The 24,304-nt window shown below is 45.7% G+C and overlaps 1 protein-coding gene across 1 annotated transcript; it reads left to right on the forward strand.

Annotated features, from left to right (window-relative positions):
* The first annotated feature begins 3,123 nt into the window (after positions 1 to 3,123).
* Positions 3,124 to 23,330, forward strand: LOC129385868 (sulfotransferase 2A2-like). The gene is made up of 3 exons (XM_055073043.2): positions 3,124 to 3,154; positions 5,482 to 5,532; positions 22,330 to 23,330. Exons 1-3 carry the CDS (start codon positions 3,124 to 3,126, stop codon positions 23,328 to 23,330), a joined length of 1,083 nt encoding a protein of 360 aa, XP_054929018.2.
* Positions 23,331 to 24,304: the final 974 nt, after the last annotated feature.

Consider the following 24,304-nt stretch of genomic DNA (forward strand, 5'->3'; position numbering starts at 1 on the left):
CTGACACCAAATCTGACAGACAGCCAGCCTCTATGAGGAAATATTCTAATGCACTCCCAAACGTAAACAAGATCGTACGAAAATACCACCCAATATTATCAACTAACGAGCGTATCAGAAAAGCGTTACCGGATGTACCAAAGGAACCTACCGCCATAACAGAGACTTTAAAGACATGTTAATGAACGCAAAGGTCAGCCAACTTCATTCACCCGTAATAAAAACATGTTGTCGCCCCAGGTGCGAAACCGGCCGGCGCCGTCAAATTGAGACTACAATTGAAAGCACCGCAAATATATACAGGAAGTCGAAATTAGCTTGACTAGTACAGGTTTGGAAGTGATTTATATATTTGAATGTTCCTTCTGTAAGAGAGAATATATCGGTGAAACGGGACAATCAATGAACGTCAGATTGAACGTATATCAGGCGGACACAGCTAAAAAGCTTCCTGAAGCCATTGTCGAGCATTTCAACAAACCAGGTCATACATTTGATGAACTCAAACTCTACGTGTTATAAGTTTCCGTTGTGAACGAGAAAGAAAATACAGAGGATCATACCTTAGCCATAAGTTCAAGACATTGCAACCAATGGGCATAATTATTTCAAAGGGAGCTTTAGAATTTAGAAATTGCAAGCTATACGAAACAACACTTCCTTTGGCTACTTACTGCCTCCTTTTTCTCTTTTTCTTCCTTTCTTACCGTTTGTTTTTCTGTATTTATTTATTCCATTTCAGTATTGTCTCATATATTTTTTTTTCACGAGCACCGGTTTCTGCCGCTCCTATCATCTCTTTCAGAGACGTGATAGACCACGACCACCAGCGAAACAGGTAACAGAGGGGTGCTGTGCACGCCGTTGACATGCCTGCTGACACACGGCCGTTGACAGGTGACTGACAGACGGCCGTCTCAGCGGCCTTGTGCACAGAACTCCTTTATTCTCAGTTCTACATCCTCGCCGTTAACACAACTTCGCTCGTTGCCGCACCTTCCCGCCTTACCCTATCTCGCCTTAAGAACCCTATCTATACATACTGTGCGGAGGAAATCCTATGTCGCCTTGAAAAAGACAAGTCCACTTGCCGAAACGTTGGCTTCCGCTTTCACCTTGTTCTCGTTTTGCTCATAACAGATTCACGTGAGATATAAATTGATACAACAAATTTGTCTGCTTTGGATGCTCTAACGGATATGGTTTACAGTAGTGCGATACGTGCTCTTGGTGCAGAGCCATGAATTGGTAAAATTCGTGGTTTCATTTTTTTATTCATAGAATTTTTTAAAGTTCCTGTTAAAATATTTAGCCGGAAATCAAAATTCCGCTTGCAAGTCATTGGAATTTAACTTTATCTCATAAATGCAACAAATTTCATTAAAAATGCCCAGTGGTCATCTCGGAAAAAGCGTTTCTACCTTTTAAATGTATTTGAACAGGCGTCATAGGAGTTTGGCTCGAGCTAAAGTCTTAGCTCGGGGGCTTCTATCTAAATACATGAAAAATCGGCAATCGGTTTTCAGAGCAACCACTGTGCCAAATGTTGTGAATTATGTTGAGTTTAAAAGAAAACGTTAAGAAGTAGTGATTGCAGAAACCGATATTTTAATTAAGCTATCTAACATTCTCACTTAAATTTAGGAAAAGATCGCAAAATTTCAAGAAAGAGAACTGGACGTGCTGAAATCTAACTCCACAGCTAAAAACGATACTACAATTCTGAAAATTGCGCTTAATGATACATCTAAATTGGACAACAATGATATATCACAGGCCACCCTGAAATGCACGACTAATTTGTGAATGTGCTATTGGCTAAACCCTTACAGACATTTTAACATATTATCATAGGTTATAAGTTCACGCATAAAATTTGTTCGCTTTTGATGCTCCAGGGGATACAGTTCATAGCAATGCGTATTTGTTTTGCATGGTTGAGCTGCGGGTTTGTAAACTTGATGGTTCTATTCGTTTTTTCAAGTTTACCGATTTTCAGCAATTCCTGTTAAAAATCGCATTGCCTAAATTAAAATTCTCTTTGCTGCAATCACTGCAATGTAATTTATCTGTTAAATGCAATAAATTTCATTCAAATCGGTTCGGCGGTTTTGCCATAAAAGCATTCGGGTGTTTTAGATGTATTTGAGTAGCCGGAATTGGAGAATATCTGGAGCTAAAGCTTCTTAAACAATGGGTCACTCCGGTCTTTAGGAAACCCATAAAACAGAAGCATGACGTATCCGCAAGATCGTGCACACCGTGGTGCAGGAATAAAAAAAAACCGTTGAAGAAAAATCATATTCAGCGGAAGCTTCGCGCTACACCTTATCTCGGCCAGACATCTCTTTGGAATGCCAATGCGCTGCCTGGCGAGGTGTCCAGCAAATCATCAATTCATTGCTGGTAGAGCAAGTAGTACGCCGTCCTCGAGATAACGCTGATGCCTAAGCACACTCGTTTTCATGTACCCGGAGGAAGTGACAGCCTCAGGATGTGCTTGATTTTGTTGCGTTTTCTTTAGCAGTGCGTCGCTGCATACATCAAGGCGCGACTTTCGAAATATTAAAGGATGTTTCAGCCCGCGACCCCCCCAAAAAAAGGAAATTGAAAGAAATGGCCCAAAATCCTGTGTATGATATGCGAAATATGCAGCTTCTAACTAAAACAGTCAAATTATTTCTTGGTCAAAACGTTCGACAGGGTGCGCGCACACCTATCGCCTCCTCTTTTGATGCAGTAAGCTTCGTGAAATAAACCACATTTTTTTGATCCGTGCTTTTCCGGAACTCCTGTTCTGTCAAATAAAGCTGTGAATTGGCATGTTATACAATGATGAGCAAGACACGGCACGACTGAACTACTGCCTGAGTGGGGCCACGTTCGGGGTCACTGCTTCGGCACCTGGCGGGGCACAATATATATTTATTTTTGAATACTCTAAAGGCCCGAATGGCATTACATAAGAGGGGGGACACAATTCTCACATAATATTTCAACACACAAAAAACGACTGAAGACGACAATCAAGCACAGACTTGGGTAAAAGATACAGTTTGTAAAAAAAAGAAAACGAAAAGAAATTAGGCTGAGAGTACACGGTACAATTCACATTTGCAATACATGGAACGCGTCAACAAGGCACACGCGGCAGGTGGGTGTTGGAAAAATACACATTTAAAAACGCATACACAATATATGGATACGCACGTGGCGGCGGACGCTTCTGGCCCTGTCCAGGTATCACGGATCAAACATTGAGTCGTGTGCACCACATAAGGAGCAGCTGGTGTACATCCGGATAATATGCGCCGTATTTTCAACTTTCTTTATTACTTTCCCGCGTTTCCCGGGGCTTGCCTGGCTGATGTATGCTGTTGGGTCGGTCGCTTACCTCGGCGGATATAATTGTGAATATATATGCGAAGGTTATATAAAACTACAACCGATATTACTTGTACAACTCTTGTATGCTGAAGCGTGTGCTGATATTATTGATAATATTTATTATATCACCTTCCTACGAATAAACACATGAACGTATAATGTCAGCTCCAAGCCACCTCTAAACACACCTATTAGTTTCATAGATTTGTGAATTCTATTTCGCCGATTTTTCGGTTTGCTGGGAATGAGCCCGTTCTTGGCCAATCCTGCAGAATGGGTGTGTCGCACTGTGGCACAAGACGTTCTTAATCCGTAACTGTTTCCTGATATGTGTCCTACTCTTCTGTGCACACACGTGTCATCGCCATTCCACCTTCGACCGGCATCATAGAGCGGCTTCCTGCTCGTGACATTGCTACGTATGCATCTCACACTGTGCGTCCGCTAGCATTTGGAGTTCGCGTTGTGGCATAGCTTGTGAGCGAATGCAGCACGTAAACTTGAAAATTGCCTGACAATGAAGTTTGACCTTTCTGCTGGGCAAACATAACATTGCATGAGGCTACACGTTGCTTGGGGTGAAAGTAAACAAAATTGTGCACATCAGCGCTAGTTGTAAAGCACCAATGAGTCACCTTAGTGGAGCTTTGCTTCACATAGATTGCAACATGTGAGATGTTTCTGTGTGTGTGTGCGTGTGCGTGTACGTCCGTGTGCGTGTGCGCGCACTTGCTATATATTGACCAAGCAGGCAGCTGCAATGACAGTGCAAGGGCGGCACGAGATTTCTGCGAAGAATAAGACTGCTGAGCATTTGTCTATGCACTGTGGATCCGGCATGCCTGAAGCGGTTCTTCACAAACATAATTCTCATACTCAGCATAAGCATTGATGCCTTGGCGCATGAGTTGGTGGAGGCATAATACATCAAAAATAAGCGCGACCTTTGTATCAGCGATACGTCTGTAGCTCAGCGCAACCCTAAAGTTCAATTTTTTGAGCATATGTCAAAATAAGCAGCCATTTACGCAATTTATTCTACGTGGTTTGATTGCTGCACTCAATCTGTTTGAGCACGTTGGCAACTTCCCTTGTAAAAACTGGGCAGAACGTTTGGTGCGCTAGTTGGCTTTTTAAGGTGTGCAAATGGCGCCAGAAAAGCAGAAGGACAAGTAAAAGGAGGCATCAAGACGATTCGAAGGCGCTTACCTGCGAAAAGCAAACCCATTGGCTCTCAGCAAATTCAGGTCCGAGTGAAGCTCTATTCTGCCCTGTTCGTGCTCTCATTTACTACTCGTGTGCTATTTACGCCAAAACAAGCAAGCGAAAATTCACTGACGAGTACGATACTCCCTAATGCGAAATGTGGGCGCACCTGTATACATGTTTCAATGTCGCGATATATTGGCTAGCACGGACAGCCTGTCTCTTGCAGCCCGTTGTAAACAGAGCGAAGTGTGGCGCGACTGCCTCGCTAATTTGGAGATCGCGATAGGCGGTGCGATCCACAGCAGCCGCCGTAGACCGCCCTCCCACACGACGCACGCTACTGTGGCGCCATCTCGTAGCTATCGTTGCCGCACTACGCTTTTCTTCTCAACATTTCGCCATACCCTCCTTCTCCGCTTTCCTCCTTGCGTCTTTCATCCGCCGCCACGCTTCGAGTTCGCTCTTTCATCGTTCGTTGTGCTTGCTCGCTCGGTTATGCCGACGCTCACCGCAGCAACGGGCGCCTAAGAACAGCACTCAGCTACGAACAGCAACACATTTATCCTTTGTTCACGTCACAGCACCTGCGGGACACGCGTCCGCCTCTATACCGTATGCCAGTCTGTATCACACGTGCGCAGCCAGTATTTCGCGACGGAATAGGCAGCGTAACCTCATTTCGTTCAGCTTACAGCCTTTTTCTACCGCTGCCCAAGCCTTGGTCGTGTTGTTGTTACCAGGAGCCCCCTTAGCACAGAGAACTCGTGTCTGCCCTGAGCTGCTTATGAAACAGCGCCTGTTGTGTAGACAATCAAATGCTCAAAACGAATAAGGTGCATAAATAACGACCTGTTGTTATTCTCTGGCTTCCTTTGGATTTTCCAGCGAAAAGCATGCTGGATAGAGAAGCCTTGGAGGACCGGCACGTCAAGCAAGGTGAGAACTAAAAATGAAGGCTTCTCTGTGTATGTTCACGGGGTTTGTGTGAGCCTCGTTAAGTGTTGGGGTTATTTGGACCGATCCTATCATTTATAAGATTGGTGGATAGTTGAGAGACGATCGCCAGCTGTAAGAGACGGAATTTGGTAAACACGCAGGGTGTCCCAATTATCATCACGGACAAAGATTTAAAAATGTGCAAACACCACGTAGCTGTACAGAACCAAGGTAATTGCCGTCACCTGGAGATACTCTGATAACTTTTTGGAATCGGCCAAATTACATAATTAGTTTTTCTTAAATAATTATCTTCTCGAATATAATTAGACCTTCAGTGCCGATTAGAACATTATAGAGCAACATAATAAGCTCCGTATACAGCTTTCTTTGCTCTATACGTGTTCCGTAGTAGCGTTTTTGCGACCGTACAAGAAGCCCGGGAATACACTAAAAGTGGCTCGAGCTGCCTAGTCGTGTGGCAATATAATGCCACTTGCAGAAATTCCAGTCGATTTCAGACAGCATAAGGCTGTCTTTGATAACAGTTATAGGTGGCTTCAGCCGGCACACATTGAAAGGCTGCGGCTAAAGGTGCGTCGACGCCTCCCTTCAACTTTTTGTTCTCACACAAATGTTAGACAGATTAAGCAGTGCGTTTATGGGAGTACGTCCTTCGTATTTCCTTGGTAGTATTGCATGTTACGGTAATATACGTCTGGCATAAGCTCGCCCAACAGCTAAACACATGCTTCCCTCGTTGCATCGCTTATTCTGTGTCGGTTGCCGGGCAGCGTGCCTGCGTGGGCGCCGCTGGTGGAGGTCGGCATACTAATTACTGCAATGTACTAATGTACTAATTTTGGTCATGTTGTCCCTGCAAACTTCTTAATCTCCTCCGCCAACCTAACTTTCTGCCACCCCTGCTACGCTTCCCTTCCCATGGAATCCAGTCCGTAACCCTTAATGGCCATCGGTTATCTTCCCTGCTCCTTACGTGTCCTGCCCATGCCCCATTTCTTTTTCTTGGTTTCAACTAAGATGTCATTAACTCGCGTTTGTTCCCTCACCCAATCTGATCTTTTCTTATCCCTTAACGTTACGCCCATCACTCTTCTTTCCATAGCTCGTTGCGTCGTCCTCAATTTAAGTAGAACCCTTTTCGTAAGTCTCCAGGTTTCTGTCCCGTAGGTGAGTACTGGTAAGGCACTGTTATTATACACTTTTCTCTTGAGGGATAATGGCAACCTGCTGTTCATGATATGAGAATGCCTGCCAAACGCACCCCAGGCATTCTTATTCTTCTATTTCCGTCTCATGATCCGGATCCGCCGTCACTACCTGCCCTAAGTAGATGTATTCCCTTACCACTTCCAGTGCCTCGCTACCTATCGTAAACTGCTGTTCCCTTCCGAGACTGTTAACATTACTTTAGTTTTCTGCAGATTAAGTTTTAGTCCCACCCTTCTGCTCTGCCTCTCCAGATCAGTGAGCATGCATTGCAGTTGGTCCCCTGAGTTACTAAGCAAGGCAATATCATCAGCGAATCGCAAGTTACTAAGGTATTCTCCATTAACTATTATCCCCGATTCTTCCCAGTCCAGGTATCTGAATACCTCCTGTAAACACGCTGTGAATAGCATTGGAGAGATCGTATCTCCCTGCCTGACGCCTTTCTCTATTGGGATTTTGTTGCTTTCTTTATGGAGGACTACGGTGGCTGTGGAGCCGCTATAGATATCTTCCAGTATTTTTACATACGGATCATCTACACCCTGATTCCGTAATGTCTCTATGACTGCCGAGGTTTCGACAGAATCAAACGCTTTCTCGTAATCAATGAAAGCTATATATAAGGGTTGGTTATATTCCACACATTTCTCTATCACCTGATTGATAGTGTGAATATGGTGTATTGTTGAGTAGCCTTTACGGAATCCTGCCTGGTCCTTTGCCTGACAGAAGTCTAAGGTGTTCCTGATTCTATTTGCGATTACCTTAGTAAATATTTTGTAGGCAACGGAGAGTAAGCTGACCAGTCTATAATTTTTCAAGTCTTTGGCGTCCCCTTTCTTATGGATTAGGATTATGTTAGCGTTCTCCCAAGATTCCGGTACGCTCGAGGTCATGAGGCATTGCGTGTACAGGGTGGCCAGTTTCTCTAGAACAATGTGCCCACCATCCTTCAACAAATCTGCTTTTACCTGATCCTCCCCAGCTGCCTTCCCCCTTTGCATAGCTCCCAAGGCTTTCTTTACTTCTTCCGGCGTTACCTGTGTGATTTCGAAGTCCTCTAGACTATTCTCTCTTCCATTGGGTGAGCGCCCCCTGGAAATTGAAGCCTACCTCGCGGACGCCAGGAGCTCGTTTGCCACATGATTCCGTGACCCCCCGTCACCGTCACCTGCCCGATACAGGTCTTCCAGCCCCGTCTTCACGCCGAGCGCAACAAGGCGTCACTCACCTAGCCCTGCCCCCCGGGAAAACTGAGTCCAGCGACCTGTGGAAGTGAGGTCGCTGACGTTGCGAACGCTGAAGATCCTCCACTACGAGCACAACGAGATGACGTTGTTGAGACACAGAGAAAGCAGTGTAGTTCGGTGTCAGTATCTTGCGACGTACCAGTTACCATATATTGCCACGAAGTCACGGCATTAATCGACACGGATGCGGACACGTCTGTTATGAACCAGAATCTCGCGCGTATACTGAACAAATTTTTGACGCAATTGACCGGAACTCAGATTCGTACTGCAGGAGGGCACCTCATAACTCCAATGGGCCGGTGCACAGCATGAGTCAACATTCGGGGCTTCACGTACATCGGCGACTTCGTCATTCTTCTTGAATGTTTAAGGACCTTATACTCGGCATGGATTTCCTTCAGGCGAACGGTGCCATTATCAACCTGCAAGAGTCCAGTGTCAGCTTCGCTACTACACAAGCCATAGCGAACAGTAATGACAACGACCATGACATCGCGCTTCATGTAGCTGATGATCACGTCACGTTGCCACCCCAAAGAAGCATGCTTACCCATGTCCGTTGCGACATGGAAGACGACGCCGAAGGAATCGCTGAGGCAAACATCCCCCTTCTTCTTAAGCGCCACATTTGCATAGCCAGAGGGCTTCTTCAGGTGCGAAAAAAAAGTTCAGTTGTTTTGCTAACAAACTTCAGCAACGAGTATCGGCAGGTACCGCGAGGAACGACAATCGCATTTCTTCATGAAATCAGTGATGTTACTGTCATTAGCACATTGGAAATCGCATCATTTCAGCAATCTGAGTTACCCAGCCTAAAAGAACGGATTCACATTAAAGCTGCTCTGCCAGACCATAAGAAAGACCGTCTACTGAGTCTTGTCAATGAATTTGCGGTCTCTTTTTCAACGTCTTGCAAAGTACGGCGCACGTCCATCACAAAGCACCGCAATATTACGGATGAGTCTGCACGTCCTGTTCGTCGGCACCCTTACAGAGTGTCAACAGTGGAAAGGGAAGCGATCAAGCATCAGGTGAAAGAAATGCTCCAAGACGACGCGATCCAGCCGTGCACAAGCCTGTGGGCCTCCCCAGCAGTGTTAGTAAAAAAAAAAGACAACACACTACGCTTCTGTGTAGATTATAGAAAGTTGAACCGTGTCACCAAACGCGATGTTTATCCATTGCCACGCATCGACGACGGATTGGATCGTCTACAGCATGCCAAGTTTTTTTTCTTCGTTGCATCTTATATCAGGGTATTAGCAAATCGAAGGTGATGAACAGGATCGTGTAAAAACAGCGTTTGTGACAAGTGACGGGCTTTATGAGTTCAAAGTTCTCCCCTTCGGTCTCTGTTCCACACCTGCCAGCTTTCAGCGGATGATGGATACCGTGCTTGCTGCACTCAAATGGCAAACCTGCCTCGTATACTTGGACAACATCGTCGTGTTCTCGAGCACGTTTGACGAACATCTCGCACGACTTGAGAGTGTCCTCGCTGCGATCCGTACTTCCGGCCTCACCATCAAGCCTGAAAAATGGTACTTTGGGTTCCACGAGCTCAAACTTCTTGGCCATGTCGTCGGTCCTACAGGCGTCAGACCAGACCCCGACAAGTTAGCTGCCGTCTTCGAGTTTTCGCCATCCACAGACAAGAACGCTGTCCAACGTTTTCTTGGTTTGTGCGCATATTATAGGGGCTTCGTCGAGGGATTCTCGAGAATTGCTGAGCCTTTGACACGGCTTACACGCGACGATGTGCCTTTCGTTTGGGAGGACGAGCAGCAGCAGTCGTTCAATGAATTGCGCAAGCGTTTGCAAGCAGTCCCAATACTTACTCATTTCGACGAAGTTCCTGACACAGAAATCCATACTGACGCCAGCAATACGGGTCTCGGTGCTGTTCCTGTGCAGTGGCCAGCTGGTGCGGAATGCCGCATTGCTTATGCATGCCGCCAGTCTCAGCAAGGCAGAGAAAAACTACTTAAACACTGAAAAAGAATGCTTAGCGGTTGTGAGGGCAATTGGTACATTCCGACCCTACTTGTAAGGTAGACCCTTTAAGGCTGTCAGCGATCACCACGCCCTATGCTGGCTTGCCAACCTCAAGGATCCTTCAGGCAGACTAGCCCGTTGGAGCCTTCGCCTACAAGAGTACGACATAACAGTTGTCTACCGATCTGGGAGGAAGCACAGCGACGCTGACTGTTTGTCACGTGCACCACTCCCTACGACGTCATCGGACCCTGACCATGACTTGCCATTTGTCCGCGTTATCGATACCACAAAGATGGCTGAGCACCAGTGCGCTGACCCTGAGCTGCTGCCACTGATCGAGCACCTTCAAGGAGTTGAAGCTGTTCTACCCCGCTTGTTCGTGCGCGACTTATCATCGTAGTACTTGCAGAAGAACGTCCTCTACAGGAAAAACTGCGGAGGCGGTCCCAGTACGTATTTCCTTGTCGTGCCGTCGGCGCTTCGCCAAGACATTTTGCAAGCCTGCCTTGATGAGTCATGCGCGGGACACCTGGGCTTCGCTAAGACATTAGCAAGGATATGGCAGAAGTATTACTCGCCCCGGCTTCATGCTTCTGTCAAACGGTACGTGAAGACGTGCCGCGATTGTCAGCGCCACAAGAAACCACCCGTTAAACCGGCTGGCTTTCTCCACCCTGTGGACCCTCCTCAAGCGCCTTTCCAACAAATAGGAATGGATGTACTTGGGCCATTCCCACTGACCTCATCGCGAAAGAAATCGATAGTCGTCACTACCGAATACTTAAGCCGATACGCCGAAACCGAAGGTATTCCGCAAGCAAACTCGTAGGAAGTGGCCGAGTTCTTTGTACGCCACATCGTTCTACGACATGGTGAACCGTCTGTTGTCATCACCGACTGAGGTACAGCATTTAGAACCGAACTTATGCAGGACGTTCTCCAGCTGACGCATTGTTCTCACCGCAAGAGCGCTGCGTATCACCCTCAAATCAATGGGTTAACGGAACGTCTTAACAGAACGCTGGCTGATATGCTCTCCATGTATATCGACGTAGAGCACACGACGTGGGACGAGATTTTGCCCTATGTGACCTTCGCGTATAACACTGCCTTACAGGAGACAACACAATTTACGCCATTCGAACTTGTTTACGGGCGCCACGTCACGTCCACACTTGACGCCACGCTACTTCTGGCTGATAATAGCCCTACAAGCGAACACGTAGAAGAGTTCCTACAAAGAGCCGAAGAAGCACGCCAGCTTGCTCGGCATCGTATCCGGAGCCAACAGCATACCGACACCCTTCGCCACAACCAGGGTCGACGCGACGTCCATTACAATAACGGTGCCTTCGTGTGGGTCTGGACGCCCATCCGTCGCCGTGGACTCTCGAAAAAGTTGCTCCGCCGGTATTTTGGTCCCTACAAAGTTACACGCCGCCTCAGTGACGTTACCTAGGAAGTCGTGCCCTGCAGTTCTGACCCCGGTTCGGTCCGTTGTCGTCCTCGCGCTGAAGTCGCTCATGTAGTGCGCATGAAGCCATACTATGTACGTACGTGAAGGCCGAGATGCACCTGAGGAGCTACATTTCTTGTCGTCGCTGAAAGAACTTTTTCATGCGACCGAGACGGTCGCTTTTCGCATAGGGGGCAATTGACACAATCATGTGGGGCTCCCACACCGCAGGACGGCACGCGCAAAGGCCGACGCCATGAAAGACGACGAAGCGCGTAAGCCGCACGCTCTTCTTTTGTGGCCCACAATTAAAGCGAAGCGTCTATTTTGCAAGACTCCGCCTTCAGTCTACGCTACAATATATATATATATATATGTATATATATATATATATATATATATATATATATATATATATATATATATATATATATATATATATATATATATATATAAAGAGAGAGAGAGAGAGAGATAAAGATATATATAGTAAGGAAGATGACGAACGTGCGCGTATTCAGCAGCATCGGCAGCATCAAGCGCGCAGCAGAGGCTCGAGCTCGGGGACTGTGCTCGGTGCATCGTAGAACCGGCGGTCGCTACGAACCCCAATAAACCTCCCTTATAAGTGGTGGACAGGCCGCCATTGGACAGTCCGCCAGTGGCGGACAGGCCGCCATTGGAATATGAACCTGGCAACGTTTAACGCTAGAACATTGTCTTGTGAGGCGCGTCTAGCAGTGCTATTGGAAGAATTAGAGGGCAGTAAATTGGATATAATAGGGCTCAGTGAAGTTAGGAGGCCAAAAGAGGCATATACAGTGCTCAGAAGCGCATACGTCCTGTGCTACCGGGGCTTAGCGGAGAGACGAGAACTAGGAGTAGGATTCCTGATTAATAAGAATATAGCTGGTAACATACAGGAATTCTATAGCATTAACGAGAGGGTGGCATGTTTTGTTCTGAAACTTAATAAGAGGTACAAAAAAAGGGTTGTACAGGTCTACGCCCCTACATCCAGTCATGATGACCAGGAAGTCGAAAGCTTCTATGAACACGTGGAATCGGCGATGGGTAGAGTGAAAACAAAATACACTATACTGATGGGCGATTTCAACGCCAAGGTAGGCAAGAAGCAGGCTGGAGACAAGGCAGTGGGGGAATATGGCATAGGCACTAGGAATAGCAGGGGAGAGTTATTAGTAGAGTTTACGCAAGAGAATAATATGCGGATAATGAATAACTTCTTCCGCAAGCGGGATAGCCGAAAGTGGACGTGGAGGAGCCCGAACGGCGAGACTAGAAATAAAATAGACTTGATACTCTGCGCTAACCCTGGCATCATACAAGATGTGGACGTGCTCGGTAAGGTGCGCTGCAGTGACCACAGGATGGTAAGAACTCGAATTAGCCTAGACCTTAGGAGGGAACGGAAGAAACTGGTACATAAGAAGCCGATCAATGAGTTAGCGGTAAGAGGGAAAATAGAGGAATTCTAGATCAAGCTACAGAACCGGTATTCGGCTTTAACACAGGAAGAGGACCTTAGTGTTGAAGCAATGAACGACAATCTTGTGGGCATCATTAAGGAGTGTGCAATAGAAGTCGACGGTAACTCCGTTAGACAGGATAACAGTCAGCTATCGCAGGAGACGAAAGCTCTGATCAAGAAACGCTAATGTATGAAAGCCTCTAACCCTACAGCTAGAATAGAACTGGCAGAACTTTCGAAATTAATCAACAAGCGTAAGACAGCTGACATAAGGAAGTATAATATGGATAGAATTGAAGAAGCTCTTAGGAACGGAGGAAGCATAAAAGCAGTGAAAAAGAAATTAGGAATTGGCAAGAATCAGATGTATGCGTTAAGAGACAAAGCCGGCAATATCATTACTAATATGGGTGAGATAGTTCAAGTGGCTGAGGAGTTCTATAAAGATTTATACAGTACGAGTGGCACACACGATGAAAATGGAAGAGAGAATAGTCTAGAGGAATTAGAAATACCACAAGTAACGCTGGAAGAAGTAAAGAAAGCCTTGGGAGCTATGCAAAGGGGGAAGGCAGCTGTGGAGGATCAGGTAACAGCAGATTTGTTGAAGAACGGTGGGCAGGTTGTTCTGGAAAAACTGGCCACCCTGTATACACAATGCTTTATGACCTCGAGCGTACCGGAATCTTGCAAGAACGCTAACATAATCCTAATCCATAAGAAAGGGGACGCCAAAGACTTGAAAAATTATAAACCGATCAGCTTACTGTCCGTTGCCTACAAAGTATTTACTAAGGTAATTGCAAATAGAATCAGGAACACCTTAGGCTTCTGTCAACCAAAGGACCAGGCAGGATTCCGTAAAGGCTACTCAATAATAGATCATATTCTCACTATCAATCAGGTGATAGAAAAATGTGCGGCATATAACCAACCATTATATATAGCTTTCATTGATTACGAGAAAGTGGTTGATTCAGTCGAAACATCAGCAGTCATGGAGGCATTGCGGAATCAGGGTGTAGACGAGCCGAATGTAAAACTACTGAAAGATATCTATAGCGGCGCCACAGCCACTGTAGTCCTCCATAAAGAAAGCAACAAAATCCTAATAAAGAAAGGCGTCAGGCAGGGAGATACGATCTCTCCAACGCTATTCACAGCGTGTTTACAGGAGGTATTCCGAGACCTGGATTGGGAAGAATCGGGGATAAGAGTCAATGAAGAATACCTTAGTAACTTGCGCTTCGCTGATGATATTGCCTTGCTTAGTAACTCAGGGGACCAACTGCAATGCATGCTCACTGACCTAGAGAGGCAGACCAGAACGGTGGGACTAAAAATTAATCTGCAGAAAACTAAAGTAATGTTTAACAGTCTCGGAAGGGAACAGCAGTTTACGATAGGTAGCGAGGCACTGGAAGTGGTAAGGGAATACATATACTTAGGACAGGTAGTGACTGCTGATCAGGATCATGAGAGTGAAATAATCAGAAGAATAAGAATGGGCTGGGGTGCGTTTGGCAGGCATTCGCAGAATATGAACTGCAGGTTGCCGGGTACGTGAGTACTGTGTCTTACCAGTACTCACGTACGGGACAGAAACCTGGAGGCTCACGAAAAGGGTTCTACTTAAATTGACGACGACACAACGAGCTATGGAAAGGAGAATGATAGGTGTAACGTTAAGGGATAAGAAAAGAGCAGATTGGGTGAGGGAACAAACGCGCGTTAATGACATCTTAGTTGAAATCAAGAAAAAGAAATGGGCATGGGCAGGACATGTAATGAGGAGTGAAGATGACCGATGGTCATTAAGGGTTACGGACTGGATTCCCAGGGAAGGGAAGCGTAGCAGGGGGCGACAGAAAGTTAGGTGGGCAGATGAGATCAGGAAGTTTAAAGGGTCAACATGGCCACAATTAGTACATGACCGGGGCAGTTGGAGAAGTATGGGACAGGCTTTTGCCCTGCAGTGGGCGTAAGCAGGCTGATGATGATGATGATGATGATGATGATAAGTGTTGGAGGTGCGGGGTATCGATCCCCGTACCTCTCGCCTGTCTGTTTATAATATACCTCTATATTATAATATACCTCGCTATATAATATATATATATATATATATGCATGTATGTAATGGTCCGACGGCAAGAGTCGAACAGCGAACAACGGAGGCCTTCTAGCACAGCAATCCCGTGCTCTATTAGACCCAAAGCGCATGCACCTGCAGGTGCACTATAACATCATCTTTAAGCGTTTCCCCTATTGAAGCCAGCGTGTTGAGGCGCTTGACACATTCTATTGCAATATCAATTGCATGAACAATCCATGGGATCCTTTCCATGTCATCGATTATTACGCATACAATATTGATTTACTTAGTTTGAATGCGTTTTCTGAGGAATATTACTCACATTGCCCGTACGTTCTTCCTCTGCGTCAGAATTTAACGCCGCGTGGCGATATTTGTCAAGGCGCGTTCACATTCCCGTCGGACAGACTGGCGCACAGAAGAAGCTGTATTTTAGGACCTCAGGTTAAAAGTTATGCGTGCTCGATCGAATCGTAACACACCTCTGGAGACCCTGCCAGCTGTGTGCATAGTTGCTGGATGCGAGGGACACCATGCTTCTCTCGGTGAATGGTTTCTGAAGAGAAGCACGACGTTCTTCACATCTAGCAAAGATGCTTCCGCATGTTAACTGTCATAACGCCAGCCGTGAAGATCCTCTGAAAGGCTAGTCGCAATAGAGGAAGGAGGGCCCGTATATCGCGCCTGCACCACTCCGTGGTCCAGCCGCATGAACAACGTGCTGCTGCGTATGCGTTGTGCGCTGCAGCTGAAAGCCTGCGCTGCGGCAGCAGGAGGCCGAGGATAAGAGGAAGCTTTAGCTCCGGTGTTCTTATACAAATACATGTAAATGGAGAATTCGTTTTTCTCGGCAGCTACTGCCCCAAATTTGACGAGGTTTGTTTCATTTAAAAGAAAAACTTAAACTCTAGTGACTGTTCGTTTCGAATTTTTTAGTTAGGTCATGATTTTTTTATTAAAAATGGCAAAAACTGAAAATTTTCAAAGGACGAAACTATCAAGTTTACAACTCTGTAACTCAACAACAAAAAACGATATCACAATTCTGTGAATTGCATCTAATAGTACATCTAAAGCGGACAAAATTGATATGTTACACACGAATATAAAAAAAACTGTAATATGTAAATACAGCTTTTGCAGAACCCTTGTAACCAATGTAAGAAATTCACGTCAGATGTAACATGGCATACCGAATTTGTCCGCTTTTAATGATAGAATGAGTCCCGTTTACAGAATCGCGAAATCTGTTCTGGATGCAGAGACATGAATTTGTGAACGTCGTGCTTTTATGTTTTTTTACGGGGTCGAATATTTCAAAATCTTTTTAACAAAATTCAAGCCTTAAATCGAACTTTCGCTTCTAACAATCACTAGAATTTAACTTTATCTCTCAAATAAACATATTTCATTAAAATTGGTGCAGGGGTTATCTGAGAGAAACATTCTAGCGTTTTACACGTATTTGAATAAGCCGCGTCGGAGTTGGGCCCGAGCTAAAGCTCCCTCTTAAGCGACAGTCGATACTGCCCGGGCACGCGAGGCCGACACCGTAGGGGGCAAGACCGACAAGACCCGGCAGTTCTCGCCGATGCCGCTCGCGGTCATCCAGTTCTCTCTGTTCATTTTTCGACCTACACACGCCAGGCCACGTGTGTTTAATTAGTCAGCTTATGCTTACTGCAACTCGTAACTGCCACTGAGGCTAGATGCCTTACTTCGTGTAATATTATAACATATTGCTTTCGCGTTCATTGTTTTCCTATCATTGTTCATTGTTTTTCTAAATATTGCTATCGCGTTCATTTTCATGTAGCTGTGGACTAAGAAAAGCAAGATCTAAAACATTTCTACAGGTAATAATCAGGCATTACCAACGATGGGTAACGAATGCCAGATAACTTGAGGAACGTTAAAATCACCCATGCAAAGAAAGCTGTTTGAACATCAACCTCGCTCCTGTATCATACATCTGGCAGCGGCAGGTTACCAATAGATTCGTAAGAAAAAACGGTTGAGAACATACGGTAGTACACGTACGATACAGAAAGGGAACACGGGTGAATGCATACTATATGAGAGATATTAGGGCATGCAGCTGACAATAAGAGGCATAAGAGTAGAAGCGGCAAGACATCAAATTGCCGAGCGATTATGGAGGCATGCACTGACAAAAAGCACTACACTAAGGATCATCTCAACTGCAGAACGTGGAGACATGAAAATTAAGAACACTTCGATTGCATAAGGATTCTGCGACGCACTGAATTACTGATGTTCTTCAACGTAATGTCGGCTCCATTAAGCCTGCTTACGATCCATGTAACCTGGTCGGCAATTTTTTGACTTTCGTATACGCCTTCTATAGAGCGCTAACGTTTAAGTATCGGTTTTCCCTTTCACCCCGCTTCCCTGAGCACCACAGCGCTGTTACCGTTTCCACTCCACAGCAATTCTGGGTGTTTGTGTGTGTGTATGCGTGTGCGTGTGTGTGTGTGTGTGTGTGTGTGTGTGTGCGTGTGTGCGTGCGTGTGTGTGCGTGTGTGTGCGTGCGTGCGTGCGTGCGTGCGTGCGTGTGCGCGCGCGCGCGCGGGCGCGTGTGTTCATTAGATGATCCATTTATTTATTTATTTCGCAACTATTCTACATATCAGCGCGTGACCGCACTATCGCCGCGCTAATACATATTTCAGACATCCTGGCCGTGAGCGCACTGCCGTTAAACCGCTCGCGCAGGTGACGACAACGAGAATGTACGGGAGAAGAAACTCCCGTGATCTAATCTCCTTTACAAGGCGCGGTTCAAAACTATTGGCCCTACAACGTAAAACTATTCCAATATGTTTTTATTCCAATCTCCTGACGTCAAATTAGCGTAACCGCCGAAGTAAGCATCGGGCGGTCACCCGCAGGGTAGTCTGAACAGACCAATCAAATGCTCTTCTCGTTCATAGGAGGTCACTTTTGGATGCTTGAAAAACGAATAACATTGTCTACACTGAGGGGCTTGTGTTATGTAATTGGCTCACAGGAGGCGAGGAGCACGCTCAAGTGGAGAGAAATTCGATGGGACCGAGCCACTGTACTGAAAATTGATAACCAGATGAAGAGGTTGGTGCCGGCGTGAGCGATTCGAACGCTTTCCCTTACTTAGCTTGCGCTGGCTAGTCGAAAATAGTGGCACCATGCAACGGAAGGTTAAGAATAACGTTAAACTGGATCCTCAACAGAGAGGAGTTGGCAGAACGAGGTCGTAAACGTGCAGAAAGTGCTCGAAACACTACACAGCCACGCAAAAAGTTTTATTATACGCAAATAAACCCTTGCTCTCCGGCAGGTACGAGTAACCAGTGCCTCAGCGATCGGCGGCTGCCATCATTTATTCCTTTCGGAATGGGGCAGCCTGCGGCTATTAAGAAGAAAATTCAGTTTTGTTCGGCATACTAATACATCTTTAACGCGTACACGTCACTTTGACGCGGTGAGTTTTTGCGGTTTTCTGACGTCGCGGCACAGGCAGGTGAAGTGGGTGCAGCCCGAAAACTTCGGGCCAATAGGCGAGGGCTTTTTATAAAAAAGAGTCCAATAAGAAACAAATACTTTTTTCCTTCGGTCAAATCATGCATAATCAGTGTGTACATATCATATCAGATGGGGAGCTATCGCGGTTTTCGTGACGTCGCGTGACTGACAGGATAATTGGGGGTGGTCTAAAAATGTTTTTGACCAATCGCGGAGGGCTGATTGTCGAATTGTAATAGAAAAGTTTGGAATAGTTTTGCGTCATTGCGCCCTATATTTCCTTAAGTTTCCAATGTGTCGTTACGCAAAAAAACTGCCTGAAAAGCCTTGAATTCTTTGTAGTTGGCAGCGTGAGTGAAACAACATAGATTAAATAATCGGTTAATTCATTTTAAAAAGTAGAAATTCAACAGAAATGAAGTGCTTCACAGAACTGTTGCGGATATTAAAAAAATGAATGAATCAATGAAAGAATGAATTAATCATTTTATTTAAGAATGGATGCTTGTGACCTAGCATGGGAAATGGGTTAGGAAATGGGAGAACAGAGGTGACCACTGGACATCTGGCAGTAAAAGTCTCGCCTCATGTGTATGATGAATACCGCCGGTCTCCTGGGCGTATACCGTAGGAGCACAAGCGCCATTTTGTGGCATAAATGTTTGTGCACAAATCTACTAGAGCCACAAAACCTTCAAAAGAAATGATGAAGACAAATCTAAGTCGGCATATGTAATTTCAGTTCTATAGAAGTCGTGCCAAGCCTTACAAGATCCATCTGCGCGTTCCGAGAGTAGAACCAACTTAGTTTTTACACTATCCTCTTGAGGAATTCAAATCAGTTGATATTACTTTGGGTAAATATATACCGATAAATAATTACCCAGCTTCAAAATGTATCGCTCTAATTGAAAAATTTCAATGTAGAAGTTGTAGAGCCCTTAAAACAGTTCAAAACACTCCATTCGGGGATGATCGCTGCCGAGGTTTTAACTTTTTTCGGGGTACCAAGAAAGCACACAAAATGTGTAAAAGTACCGCGTCTCTAAGTGCGTGTGTACAGAGACATTAGTGTCCTTAAAGATGCAACCAACGAATGATCGATTCTGTACGCAAACAATACGCGAACAGGTCTTAAGCAATGGAAATAAATTGAGTACAATTGATTTAATGAAGCAACTGGAGCCGAGGCTTATCCAATAAATACGGGATGGTAATTCGTGAAGCTCTGTCGCCGTTTTGGCTGTTGGCCGAAAGCGTAAAGGGCGAGCACGTTTTTGCTGCGGATGCGATCTGTCGGAGACGACGGCTGCGCCCATCGCCTACTTTTCGTTGTGGCCTCTTCATTCTGTTTGTCTATTTGATCGGCGTGCAGCATCGAACATTCGTCTGTTGCATGTATTAAAATATAGTATTGGATTTACGAGCCAAAGCGACGATTTGATCATGAGGCACGCCGTAGTGGGAGACCCCGGAGTAATTTTGACCACCTTGGTTTCCTTAACCGACAGCTAAATCTAAGTACGCTGGTGTTTTTGCATTTCGACCCAATCGAAATGCGGCCGCCGTGGCCGGAAGTCGATCCCGTGTACTCGTGCTTAGCAACGCAAAACCAAAGCCGCTTAAACAACCACAGCGGGTATACCATGTTTCAGGGCCGTAAGGCCGATGCCGCTAGCACCTAGTAACGTGATACTTTTGTTAAATTGCACGCGCGTTCAGTAATTAGGTAAGAATAATGAAAACTAATTTATAAATAATAATTAAATATTAATAATTAAAGCCACAGTAGCTATCATCATGGCAAGCCATTATTAACAAATTTCTCAACAGGGGACTCCACAACATATCCATCAAAGATTCTGCGTTTAAAGCAATGCCTCAAATGTTGATTCATTGATAATTTTTAATTAATTACGTAGGATCCTACTAAAGTATACTTGCAGTTCCTGAAGTGGACAGTGAAATAAGTTTGCTGCATTCTCATAACGCACACATGAATTTTTTAAGGAACTGGTAACAGTTATCTGAAACACTGCGGTACGTCTATGCTTCGCGCATATATTGAACTGAATTCTGGGGTATTACGTGCCGAAACCACAATTTGATTATGAGGCATGCCGTAGTGGAGGTCTCCGGATTAATTTTGACCACCAGAAGATGTTTAACGTGCCAGCAGAGAATGAGACACGGGTGTATTTCTCATTTCGGCCCTGTCGAAATGCGGCCGACGCGACTGGGTTTTATGCCGCGACATCATGCTTAGCAGAGCAGTTCCGTAGCTGCTAGGCCACCGCAGCGGGTCACTCACGTAAATCATTCAGTCATCAATCAGATGGACATTGTTAAGTATCACAAGCCAATGCTCAGTTATTAGAGAAATGTTCATGCTTTGGTAACATATGTGACCTAAATCTGAATAAGCGGGATTATACATCTTGTACACATGCCCATTTTGCAAGGAAAACAAATGCAAAGCTATAATTGCGTCTTGTGTTCGAACGTCATCATCATCATCATCAGCCTGGTTACGCCCACTGCAGGGCAACGGCCTCTCCCATGCTTCTCCAACTAATCCGGTCATGTACTAAATGTGGCCATGTTGTTCCTGCAAACTACTTAATCTCATCCATCTACCTAACTTTCTGCCACCCCCTGCTACGCGTCCCTTCCCTTGGAATCCAATCTGTAACCCTTAATTACCATCGGTTATCTTCCCTCCTCATTACATGTCCGCCCCATGCCCATTTCTTTTTCTAGCTTTCAACTAAGATGCCATTAACTCGCGTTTGTTCCCTCACCCAATCTGCTCTTTTCTTATCCCTTACGTTACACCTATCAATCTTCTTTCCATACCTCGTTGCTCGTCCTCAATTTAAGTAGAACCCTTTTCGTAAGCCTCGTATGAACAAGCATTTTGGAGGTGTCTACAGAAAACGAGTAACTAGGGAAAGGGAAATTGGGAGGGAATAAACATTTCTCTGTATCTAACTGCGCCGTCTCACACAGTCATTGCGGCTACCAATCACCTGCGCTTCACCACGCGTATTCGGCAACTTCCGGCTCTACACTTTTAAAACAGTTGCACCTTTTCGGGTGTATATTTGTCCCACAACGGTTCTCGTCGTTTGCCTTGCTTTCGTTTAATTTCTTGAAAACGCAGCGCTCGCTACTTTCCTGTCGAGAATGCTATATGACACTGATAACGCGCATGCCGTTCGGGATGTCGAAGTACCGGGCTCGCAGCCTTAAACAAAGGAAATGCGGGCAAGGCAGATGCCGATTATCGTTGTTGGACAAGATAAGCCTCAAAGGGTGCAAACTCTTTAAAGAATGCAATTATTCATCTTGCCTGCGATTCCTTTATCACTTTGCGTTTGCTACTATCTTGTCAGGAAACGCTTGCAATGCTTATACGCGCATGCCAGTCGCAACCTCCAAGGTACCGTGCGTGAAGCGTCAAAGAAGTGCACGCAAGTTAGACAACAATTACTGTTGGAAGGCAAGCCCGAAAAATTGCAAAGCCGGTATAATATAGCGATTCCTCCCGCTCGATTCCATTGGCACTCTTACGCTATTCCATCGTTCACGGCTGGCAGATCCCCTTGATAGCACGGGCGGAGAGCCGCTCTGGTCACTGACGAAGCGCAGCAAGGAATGGCGTTGGAATAGAATATATACCGGTCTAGCATGAGGAACTCGTACTATAGCAACGACAATCGTACATAAATTTTTTTCCATTAAACAGGTGATCAGAAGAGCAGAAGTAAGAAGCCGAGCCTGCAGCTGGTGAGGGGCACACCGTTCGCGACGCACCTCCTTCGCGAGTGCATCGAGTCGGCCATGGACTACGGCCACCGGGAGGGTGACCTGTTCATCGTGACCTACCTGAAGTGCGGCACCACGTGGATGCAGCACATCGTGTACCTCATCCAAAGCGGCGGCGTGCCTCCGGCCAATGCCGCCCAGTTCCACGGTGCGTCGCCTTACTTCGAGGTGAACGGTTCGCACTGCGTGCAGTGGACGACCCGACCCGGATCCATTAAGAGTCACCTGCCACTGCACCAGACAGGCTACTCCCCGGAGGCACGCTACATTATCGTGATCAGAAACCCTTTCGACGTTGTGGTGTCGTTGCACCACTTTTGGCGCATGATATCGTCGTACGAGTACGACGGGGGCTTCGACGACTCCTTTGAAAACTTCGTGGCGGGCAACATCAACAGTGGGGACTACTTCGACTTCTACCGAGCATGGTGCCAACGCGTCAATGATCCAAACGTGCTTTTTCTCGTCTACGAAGACATGCGTAAGGACACCGAGGCAGCCATACTGAAGGTCGCGAGGTTTCTCGGGCACGAGCACGAAGAGCGCCTGCTGGCCGACAATGGCAGGGTTCTCAAAGACGTGCTCAGGTACAGCAGTTTCGAGGAGATGAAGAAGTACACTAACAAGATGATCCACGACTTTTATGAAGGAGAGTTCCCGTTCCGAGGAGAAGAGTACAAAGGTCTTCGCTACCTGCACGAAATCATTCGCCGAGGTCGCGGCTCTGCCACTGGCGACGACTCTGCATGTTCGGCGGACAAGGTAGACTACGTGCGCAAGGCAGTCGTTGGTGACTGGAAAAATTATTTCTCACCAGACCAGACCAGGCGCTTGAGCGAGAAGTTCCGGCGGCGGACCCGCAACACTCCTATGGCCAACTTGTGGCCCGAGTTGAACGCTGGTGGCCAAGAGAGCACTTAAATTTAACAAATTCTGTTTCTTTCCGTGAGCACGTGTTTAGCTTGTACTGTAAGGAAAATTCGTGCATACTTTGTTCCCATGCTAGTCTTCTCTTTTGTGTGTACTTCTAATATTCTTGTATGCATCTGCATGTATTGTGATTCTGTATTTTCTGTGTTAATTTTGTTAAATCTGATGATTTTTGTTACGTTTTCTGATTGTGCAATACCTAGTGTTTGTCCCCTGTTATCTGATGTTCATTTTTATTTGGAACCCCCTTTACAATATAGCCTTTGGCTCTGTAAGGCTAAATATATAAATAAATAAGTGAAATAAATAAGTAAGTAAATAAGTAAGTAAATAAATAAATGAATGAATGAATAAATAAATAAATAAATAAATAAAAAATAAATATTAAATAAATGAATAAACGCAGATGTAACGGTTCTCTTTATGTGTCATACTGCTGTATGTTAAGTGCTACGATTTGTGCGAGACGTTCCGCGACGTGCATTCAATGATGCGGTGATGTTTATTTGTTACCCCAGTATTACTTAATGACATCCGTTTCTAAAGAAAAAAAGGGATGTCCAGCGAAGCTGTTGAAAACCACCACTACAGCTGATGAGGGGGGTGTGCCATGCTTTCTGGCTTAAGAGTCATGGTAGTAGAGTTATTTTAGAGTGATGGTACGATTAGGAATAATGGTAATTTTTACAGTACGCCACCACCCACAGGGGTGCTGCAACAAAATTGTAATTAGATGCTAGGCTGGCTCTTTTGTGCACGAAAGGCGAGGGACCCCCCTCCCCACATCGGAAGCAGGTGTCACCGTGGCAGCTTGAGCAACAGTAGTCCTTAAAGGGAAAAGTATGCGGGGGGTGCTACGTGCTTCGCATTGTGAGCAGGAGTGCCTTATCATGAATTTTGTGTGTTCGGGTGCATGTTCTGAACTTGTTGTTTATTGATATGTTTGCTGTTCTGTAGGTGTATGC

This window comes from Dermacentor andersoni, chromosome 7 (genome assembly GCF_023375885.2).
Source record: "Dermacentor andersoni chromosome 7, qqDerAnde1_hic_scaffold, whole genome shotgun sequence".
NCBI classification, from domain to species: Eukaryota; Metazoa; Arthropoda; class Arachnida; order Ixodida; family Ixodidae; genus Dermacentor; species Dermacentor andersoni.